The following is a 10,277-nucleotide window of genomic DNA, read 5'->3' on the forward strand; positions in this document are numbered from 1 at the left end:
TAGTTTTTAATACTGTCTTTTTTCACCCCAGGGGAGAACCTCAGAGAGGTTCAGGGGAGCAGAACGGGGAGAGGTTAGGAACATTGGAGACATTAAAGAAGATCTGAGACCCTCAAAGGACATTTAGGAACACTGTGGAACGCTGAAGAACATCGAGGAACATCACAGAACATCCCACAACGTGTGAGAACATTATAGAACAGTGGGAAGCCCTAAAAGGACATCAGGGGACGTTAAATAACTTCAGAGAACATGGAGGACACGGAGATCAACAGGCAGCAGAAGAGAGGGGAGAACATGGGGATCAAGAGACACCAGAGGAGAGTGGAGGGCAGCTGTTCTCGTGGCTGTGAGACCCACCGATGGAGCTGTGGTGGAGGCTGAGGTTCCCGGCTGGAGAGGAACAGGGAAGCGGTTCAAAAGCTTTATCTATATATATGTATGTATATTTCTTTATATTTACATAAATTATATAAAAATAAACTAAAATATATACATAATTTTTTTTTGTAAACTCAAATATGATAATATAGTACAAAAATATATGAATACATTAATATAAACTTTTTTACATGTATTAATATATAATCTATCTACATTTTTTGTGTGGCTATTTCTTTTTATGAGTGTAGGTTTACGTGCGGATGTGGCCCAGTGTCTGTGTGTGCGCCTGTGTGTTTGTGTGTGTGTGTTAACAGACATCTGTTGGGGTCCTCTATGATGGTCTGGTTGAACAGAGGGGTGATCAAGTCTGAGTCCCACAGCTTAGGAAGCTCTCTGTCTAGAGAGAGAGAGAGAGAGAGAGAGAGAGAGAGATGGAGATGGAGAAAGAGAGTGAGCGAGAGAAGGGAGACTATTTCCCTGTTGTGACTCAATCTGAACATCCCACATATTTAATTAAACCACCCCAATGTGCCCAAATTTTTTTACCAGACAGAGGTTTGAATTCACTTTTCGGAGTCGGACGGTTTGTGTTAGGACACACACACACACACACACACACACACACACACACACACACACACACACACACACACACACACACACACACACAGTGACAGACAGACACACACAGTGACAGACAGACAGACAGACAGACCTGCTTGTCCAGCCATCACACAGATGTAGATGCAGTCCGTTTCATTCTTCTGACTCACTGAAACAGGAAACAGGAAACAGTCAGGTGTACGCTCAGTGGTCTGAACAGGGGGGTATTTGGTTGAGTGTTAAGTGGTTAGTTGAGTGTTTAGTTGAGTGTTTGTCTGTAGTGGTTAGTTGAGTGTTTAGTTGCGTGTTTACCTGACAGGATGGAGGTGGATTTAAAGATCTCATGCAGGTAGCTGGAGTTGGACATCACATCCAGCAGAATGGCAGTGAAGTCTGACCACGCATTCGCGCGCGCACGCATGCACATGCACACGGATGCACATGCACGCACGCACACACACACCAATGGACCCGCACGCAGTCAAACACACACACACAAACACACGCACGAGCACACAAACCCACACACACACACACAAATCACAAAAACAACTGTCATATGCTTCTTATTCAAAATGATATCAATCAAATTATAAAATTCATGGCTGCATTAATTCAATTCCATTCATTGATAGAAACTACATTTCCCATGCTAGTTGTATCTGTGTTCAACAAAGGTAGCAAAAAAATTTGCCACAAAAGCTGCACTTTAATTTCTTGTGTGTCTTCTTTGTTTGACTTTAGTTATATTGTCTAGTGAACAAGCCTGTATCTTCGTTTGACTGCTGTGTTATAAGGTAAAGGTACGTAGAGTTTTAGTAGGCTTCCCATTGGTCCTCAGAAGGTACGCCATAAGGGCCGCGCCCAGGTGAGGTCATGCTGCTGTCATGTCACCTGTGAGGTCGTTGGTCTTGTTGCTCACACAGTAGCAGAACCTCTGATGAAACATCTTGCTCTCCACACTCACACTGGAGACTGGGGAGGGGGGGGGGGGGGGGAGGAAAGGAGGGGGAGAGGAGGAGGAGAGGGAGGAGGAGAGGGAGGAGGAGAACAGGGGGAGGAGCAGGAAGATGAGGGAGATGAGAAGGAATAGGGGAGACGTTGGGAGGAGGAGGAAGGGGAGGAGGAGGCGTTGGAGGAAGATTACAATGTTCTCCATTAAGGTTTCGTTTCTTTATCTAAAAAGAGGCAATAACTAATAATTGAGTGTAACATTTTTTTGTACATTCAGTATCCATTATGTCGTGTATTGTTGTTCCCAAGAGGCATCGAAGATTTGACAAAAAATACATTACCCCTTTTCCACCACTAGAGGGGAGCATTTGCTCAGGTTCAAAACGAGACAAGAGACACGCGTCCTGTATTTTGTGAATTGCATTGCTTCTAAAACGAATCCATTTTGATGTTGTTTATTAAGCAAGGATAAATTATGGGATTAAGTTTGTAGTGGTTAAACATAATGTAAATGGTTTAGTGTGATTAAGATCTGCGTAAACCTGACTGTAGATGTGGGCAGTGTAAAGCTATGGGGGGGGGGGGGGGGGTGTGTGTGTGTGTACGGTAGTGGTATTTACTGTTGTAGATGAGCAACGTGAGTTTGTGGAGCTCCAGCGAGCTGTAGGAAGTCACACTGAGCAGGGAGAAGAGCTGCAGGGGACCTGGAACACACACACACACACACACACACACACACACACACACACACACACACACACACACACACACACACACACACACACACACACACACACACACACACACACACACACACACACACACATAAATACAAACCATAGAACCAAGCACACGAAACCATCCAAAAACCCAAGTGCTGATGTACTTCCTTCCTTTCTTTAGTAATCACTGTCAAGCCCTCATAACTCTGATGACTGCTGAAGAGGAAAGGAGCTGATGGGCTCAGCAGAGTGTCCAGCTGAGACGGCTCATTGGTCGGCCCTTCCATCTCATATGTAAAAGGTTCTGGGTTCAATATAATATAACTAGACTGGGTAGCCCCGCCCATTCTGTCGCCAATTTGAGTTCGCTCTGCAGAAGCGTCTTGACAAGCGCAATACATTTCTTTCTGCTTCCGATACGATTTTGCGGGAGCCGATCAATAAGCTGGCTTTTCCCCCTGGCGCGCTAATAGCTGGTTCAACACAATGACGACATGGAAGAGACGGCAAGCAGCCAATTGCGTACAGAGTCATTTGAACTAGGTCCATTGATCACACCTCTTGTGCTGAAGAAAATGACGGCTGCTTCCCCAGACCAAGCTCCATCTACGATTGAGCTTGGTCTGGCAATAGCCAGGCTATGATATAACGGTTGGTGATTATACCTCTTAATATTCTCCTTTAAATTAACCATTATAGGTATTGATGGGATGTTGCAAGGGAAGTGTCTATGGGCTGTATAGTCTAGTAGTACAAAGGCAAACACGTGTGTGTGTGTGTGTGTGTGTGTGTGTGTGTGTGTGTGTGTGTGTGTGTGTGTGTGTGTGTGTGTGTGTGTGTGTGTGTGTGTGTGTGTGTGTGTGTGTGTGTGTGTGTGTGTGTGTGTGTGTGTGTGTGTGCGTGCGTGCGTGGTGTATGTATGCGTGTGTATGTAGAGAACTAAAACCAAACCCTATACCAAAGGAACCCCAACCCTAGCACCAAACCCTAGAACCGTTAATCACTCGGTTATGAGGCTAGGCTAAGCTAAGCTAAGCTTAGGCTAGGCTAGGCTAGGCTAGGGCAACCTACCAGACTGTGTTGAATTGATCAGCGTATTGACCAGTGGAGCCAGGTCTATGGCGGCCGGGTCGATGGAGCCCACTGGGATCTCTGGGGAACAGAAGACAGCGGCCACTCTGACACACTGTGTCACCCCCAGACCCCTTCAGTGTCTGGGGGTTGTTAGGACCTGCTCCCACTATAGCATTAGCATATTAGCATATTACTTGTATTATAGTTAAAAGTTGAAATGTAGGGCGATAAATGTTATAGATTTTTATTTTTAATAAACTGTCACCATTCGTTAAATTAAGACATGTTAAAATTAAGATACGGTATTTATCAAAGTAAATGGACCAATATAAATAAATATGTAAAAGCAGGTCGGTTCAAAACAGACGCCATACCAGTGGAGACGATGAGGTCTCTGCTGCGTCTCGGCTCCGTCTGATCGAGTCCTAGGCCTACAACTTGGTTAGTGCAAACAGTTAAGAAGTCCTTCAAATACAGCCCCTACAGCCTAGGGCCGGTGTTATTCAAATAGTTGTATTTAAATAATATGGCTGATACAAATAGGCCTAGGAGAACATTCTGTTTAGGCTAAATATAATTTGAAAAATAAGGCTATTAAACAATCACTAGGCCGCCTAACCCACATCAGCAGTAAGAGTAAAATGCAGATTGAACATAAATCACAACTTAAGCGCAAATATTAATTTATATTTTATCTAAAGCACACAGGCTAAACTAAAACCAGCTGTTTGTGTTCAGAGGCTAAATGTTAAAGACCTCCTCTGGGACCCCACCGAGCCGCGTCCGGAACAATCTCCATCTCATTACGGGACAGCACAGACACCTCATTCAGACCAACACTGGGGGACACGGTTTGGAAATCAAATAAAACGACTCTCCAGTCCGGCCCGCACTGACCTTGGCTGAGCAGCAGCAGCAGCAGCAGCAGCAGAGATCGGGATACCCCGACCGCACGGAGCCGGCATGCCGCCCCGGGGCTCCCTGTTCCCGCCATAGCAGAGGTCCTCGACTGCCAGCGCCACAACCAGTCTGGTTCTGGTCACCCGGGTACCGAGCACAGCACAGCGGAGGGGAACAGGGTGAAGTGAACCGAGACAACACACACTCGTACTGGGTTACCGGAGCCCCGATCCCGAGCCGGTTACAGCCTAATCTTCTTTTCAGCTGCTATATTGTTGTGAGCGGTTCCTCTTCTATAGGATGATGACGGCCGCGCACAAACTCTTCATTTCACCGAAAACTGCTTTGTTCACTTTTTAACTTTTTTGCAATTCGATTGTACTCTCCAAGGGAAGCTGTTTTGTGTGTGTGTGTGTGTGTGTGTGTGTGTGTGTGTGTGTGTGTGTGTGTGTGTGTGTGTGTGTGTGTGTGTGTGTGTGTGTGTGTGTGTGTGTGTGTGTGTGTGTGTGTGTGTGTGTGTGTGTGTGCGCGCGTGCGTGCGTGCGTGCGTGCGTGCGTGCGTGCGTGCGTGCGTGCGTGCGTGCGTGTGTGTGTGTGTGTGTGTGTGTGTGTGTGTGTGTGTGCGTGTGTAAGTGGGCCTATCTTATTTGTAGTGGATGGTCCCTGATTACTCTATTTAAATTGATAACCATTGATGATTTTACAATACATTGTTAATATGTCAGTGGTTTCAACATTAGGGATGAGTTGAAGCCTTTCTTATAGATTACCATTGATTTGGACAGAATCAGGTTTTCTCTAACCCCTCCCTATGATAGGTCTTCTGTCTCTCTCCTCTCTCTCTACAGCAGGTCACACCATCTCCATCATCACTGTTAATCAGGCAACAACAGTCCTTATCATTTTATTCACGCTAAAAAGCGAATAATGGACGGCGATTACGACAATTATGTTCATTTGCGCTACAAAGTGTGAGCGTATCTCGTTGCAGACCCCCGGTGGACTGACGTGTTTTCTACCTTCTCGCGGTGTAATCTAAGCCGGGCTTTTCCGAGGGTCTCTCTTGTCCAACAGGACTTTTTCTGTCGCTGAATGCGCTGATGAGCGCCTCGCTGTCACCGGACCCCGCGGCTCAATGAGCCTCTTTCTCCGGATGGCATTCAAAGCGTGACGACCGCTCCGCGCGCTGGCGGGCAAGTGGCAAAACACTAGCTCACGCTGCTCCTGGGGGCCGGAGGGCCCCCGACTGGGGACTTTAAAGAAGGGGTAAAACAAACTGAAAAGGCCAATTCGGTTTGGTGAGTGTCAGGGTGAAATCCGAGAAAATGTCAGAGAACTTTTTTTGGCCTTGCAAAGGGTGTATATAATTAACTAATGGGTTACCAGACGACGTTACCCTGCCAAATGTACAATAACTACAATTCCCATGATGCAGTTCGACTCTCAAAGCGCATAATAATTGGATCATTGAGACGGTCTAATCGTACAAAGTGAGATATTGAGGCGTCTGTCTTTTTTATTCAAGTCCCGCACTATTGGGACACGTTTTAAACCAAAAGTAAGTAAATAGGTCGGTTCTCAACGCAATGTCAGGATTACCTTAAACGGAACCTCAAAACCCATCTCTTTAAAAGAGCATTTAGCTAAACTTTCTTTGAGGTTCCCCTTTTAATATTATTATTATATTTTTTTTTTCTCTGAAGCACTTTGAGATTCTTGAATATAAAGTGCATTATAAATACAATTTATTATTATTATTATTATTACCTTCTGTTTACCAAATATATCCACGGAAAACACCATAAATGGCTACCAGGGTCTGCTAATGAAAAGTAGCTTGCTATCTAATTCTAGGTCAGTTACTAACCACCAATTTTTTTAATTTTAATTAATTTTTTAAATGAATAAATAAATGCCACCAGGTCTTCGTTTTAAAACTTTATTAGTAACGAGTGCAATTGAAAACCGAGGAAATAGATCAATGGATAAAAAAAACATGTTATAAATACCGTTTGCATATTATTATCAAATGAAAAGATCCAGAGTGACAGATTACAGATGTAGCCAACCTTCCCTTTACCTACGTTGTTGTTTCACTAAGTTGCTGAAAGGCCCTTGAAGGCCACTAGTGTCGACGTCACACAAACGCCACTCTAAAGTGTAAAATGAATAAAAAATAGTATAAAATCAAGGTCAAAAGTGATGGATGAGGAACATAAACTACTTGTCTTCCAACGGTCCATCCAGCCCAGTCGCACACCCTTCTCTGGTGTCTTCAACCCTTCACAGTCACAGTCATCGCAAATCCACTGTCCCTATTTGTTATGTCTCCCATATGCTTCAAAGTAAGAGCGCTCAATGTGCGGTTTTCATCATCTCGGCACCAACTGTTGATTAATTAGTTATGACTTCATTACGTTAGTGTTCGGTATTATTTAGCAACGTTTCAAGAAGAAGATACGAATATATAAAGATATAAAGTACTTGTGGCGTCCCTCTCCTTGAATGAACCCCCAACAGAAAGCGCCCCCCACCCAGGCAGACGACAGCGTCCACACATCTGATGTCGTCCGCTGAGAAAACAACAGTTCGGAAAGCCAAGGCACAAAGAAAGAGTAGCAGGCCAGATGTCCACAGCCGGCGGGCGATGGGATGTGGAGATGTGGAGCACACGGAACAAGACACACGTTCTCGAAAAGAAAAAGAACACAGAGCCCCTGTAGCAAGCAGCCCCCCCCTCTTCCCATCGCACACACACACAAACACACACACACAAACACACATACATACACACACACATATACATATTATGCATACACACTTACACACACACACACACACACACACTCCAATGATGTGTCTAGTGGATCGTTAAAGTTTGGGACTAATTCCGAGTTAGTTGCAATGTTGTTTGCGTGTCAAATAACATGAACTTCACGTGGAGTAATGTTCGGATGTTCTGAGCATTATTTCGTGACGAACTAAGGACTAGGAAATCAAAATAGTTTGAACATGATAAGTAAAACTTGTCTTCCACTCGGGGTCTACCTGCGGTCCCTAAATAGTTGCCTCGATTGATTTGAAAAGGCAGAGGTTTACATTTCATTAAAGCAGAAGCATTCATTTGTGTGTTGTTGCTCCAAGGGAATCCTCCATTCTAGGCTAATTTTCTCATCTTAGAGGGTAGTGCTTCATCTGCATGTTGTGAAACAATCACGGTCTGCAAATTCAGCTCTGTTCCAACCCAAAGAATCCTGGAGAATTTGGAGTATTTACATCATTCTCTGGGATGTGAGTTGAGTGGATGTTGACATCACACATATGAAGCAGTACTCGGTTAACAACGCTTAATTGTAGACCTTTGAAGTTGTTAGGGTTAACATTAAAAGCGGTCTTTGACGGAGGTGTTGTGACAGAGATTTCAGTTCATCTATTTAAATGAACTGAAACTTAAAGACAAAAAACACTTCCAGTCTTGAATATAAAAGCACAGCACAAACAAAGTTTAAGTGGTAGTAAGATAAACGATAAACTGAACTTGTGTTTTTGTCCTTCAGAAAAGTAACAGCTTTGACAAATTAATTTTTATTTTTCAATCATGCAAATCAGGTCATGTGACGGTTATATACCTTTTTTTTCTGCTCACGAGCTAGCGAAACCTTTTCAAATGAACTAACCGTTCACCAAGGAGCGGGAACGGATTCAGAATCTGCTCGAATTACCCAACATTCACAACCAACTGGAAACACAAAAAAGAAAGAATAGAAACAGACCAAAAATAATAACATGTTCAAACAATCGTTAAAATAATTTGACATTTGATAATCTCAAGTATTTTTGGTGTATGCACGATGAGTGTACGAGTTTTTGATGACGAGATCGGAGCATTCTGTTACAGAGGCAACGTTATTCAAAAAGCCGTTATTCCATTACTATGGCAATAATTCATGAACGGTATGTTGTGCTATTTTACGCTCACAATTTCATTTCACGCTGCGAGGCAGCCTGGATTCCATGGATCCGATTTTCGCCTGAGATAGGGAACCAATTACAGAACGGGGAGGGACGGCAAGACGATGACGACGTCAATGTGACAAACCCATCGTCTTCTTCCTCATCGAATTTCTGTCGCTCTACGTATGTCATCTGGTATAATTGATACGATTGGCTATGAGCTACGTATTGACTCATATGATAGACATTCGTAGCGCCCAATAAACGGCTCCAGGCAATCGTAAACCACTCCTCAAATACGAGAAAATGAATGTGTGGTACCCAGACCTCATCTCAATGTAGATTGAGTTGAGGTCTGGCGTCAGCCAGGCAAATTTTACGCATGGATTGTGTTTTAATGCTCTGAGCACTATATTAGTTGAGGAATATATGTTGAGTGGTTCTTACTGTTATACTCGACTCGTTCAATCATGTGATAATCTTTTTGTGCTTTCACATGATCACTTTAAAACTCCCCAAATTAAACTGAATTAATCTTGGCATTTGAAAATGTGCATTGTGTCTGACCAAATATTTGTTGTAGCGGGAGGAATGTTCTAGAGAGGTCTTTCTACTGCTATAGCGGGGTACACTTTCCATTGTTGTATATCTAGCCGATCTGGTGAATTAAATCGTTGAGTAAACGATCGCCAAACATCGCTTGTGCCAAAAGAGCAAAAAGTTTAACTGTTTTGCAGGTTTGTGTTTTTAATGTCTTAAACGTCAGGCTTCTATTGTCAAGTATAAGTACCGTCTCATCAACATCAACACCATTTCTGAGAACAAGTCACAGAAAGGTTGGACTTCATCGGTCAGGGATTGACACCTTCCACTCTCTCCACTCGAACTGTGAACTGGCTTCGGACGACGAGCTCAGACAGAGACACAGAGGGGACGGATGAGGGTGAGAGGACGAGGTAAAGAACGGAGACAGACGATGAAAACATAACAACCAGTAAAGTCACAGCAGGTTATCGATCAACCAAAACTCATTCAAGGTCTGTTTCTCTCGCTTACTCTTTCTGTATAACGCACACACTGGCACTCACACAAACGCAAATACACTCAAACACTCACACAAACACAAACTCACACAAACACAAACTCACACAAACACACACTCACACAAACTAACAAACACGCACTCACACAAACACACACATTACAACAGAGACAGGAGACGTTGCCTCAGACGTCCCACCCAGACCGGCCCCTAACGACCGGCCCCTAACGACCGCCTCCTAAGGGCCCCCCATCATGCAGACCATGCTAAGGTATGGGCGTGGCTTCATATAAAAGGTGATACAAAATGGCATAGCAAGGATGTCACTCTCCCCCGGCGGGACCGGGCTCACTGGTTATTGGCATGCGTCACGTGCAGTGCGTTTTGCTTCGCAGCGGTAAAGCTTTCGGTGGATATATGTATACTCATGGTTTATAGTTCGGCTAAATCTTTACGAAGAAGTGCGCTGTACAGAATTCTAAACTTTACAAACAGAACCGGACCGCCCCCGCGACTACCGCTCGGCGTTCAGGGAACTCTCTCTATCTCTCTCTCGCTCCGTTTCGCTCTCTCTCTCTTTCTGATCCCAGTCTCTCTCTCTCTCTCTCTCTCTCTCTCTCTCTCTCTCTCTCTCTCTCTCTCTC

The 10,277-nt window shown here is 44.2% G+C and overlaps 1 protein-coding gene across 1 annotated transcript in view; it reads right to left on the reverse strand.

Annotated features, from left to right (window-relative positions):
- Window positions 1–5,282, reverse strand: part of LOC132462642 (HERV-H LTR-associating protein 1) — a 6,560-nt gene extending 1,278 nt beyond the window's left edge. Inside the window, exons 1-9 of the mRNA XM_060058278.1 lie at window positions 4,635–5,282; window positions 4,112–4,168; window positions 3,735–3,815; window positions 2,562–2,645; window positions 1,882–1,962; window positions 1,300–1,380; window positions 1,100–1,156; window positions 701–781; window positions 361–393 (exon numbers count right to left, since the gene is read on the reverse strand). Coding sequence (XP_059914261.1) covers window positions 361–393; window positions 701–781; window positions 1,100–1,156; window positions 1,300–1,380; window positions 1,882–1,962; window positions 2,562–2,645; window positions 3,735–3,815; window positions 4,112–4,168; window positions 4,635–4,731 — 652 coding nt within the window. The 5' untranslated portion in view covers window positions 4,732–5,282. The remainder of the gene's footprint in view (window positions 1–360; window positions 394–700; window positions 782–1,099; window positions 1,157–1,299; window positions 1,381–1,881; window positions 1,963–2,561; window positions 2,646–3,734; window positions 3,816–4,111; window positions 4,169–4,634) is intronic.
- Between the last annotated feature and the right edge of the window lie 4,995 nt (window positions 5,283–10,277).

This window comes from Gadus macrocephalus, chromosome 8 (assembly GCF_031168955.1).
Source record: "Gadus macrocephalus chromosome 8, ASM3116895v1".
NCBI classification, from domain to species: domain Eukaryota; kingdom Metazoa; phylum Chordata; class Actinopteri; order Gadiformes; family Gadidae; genus Gadus; species Gadus macrocephalus.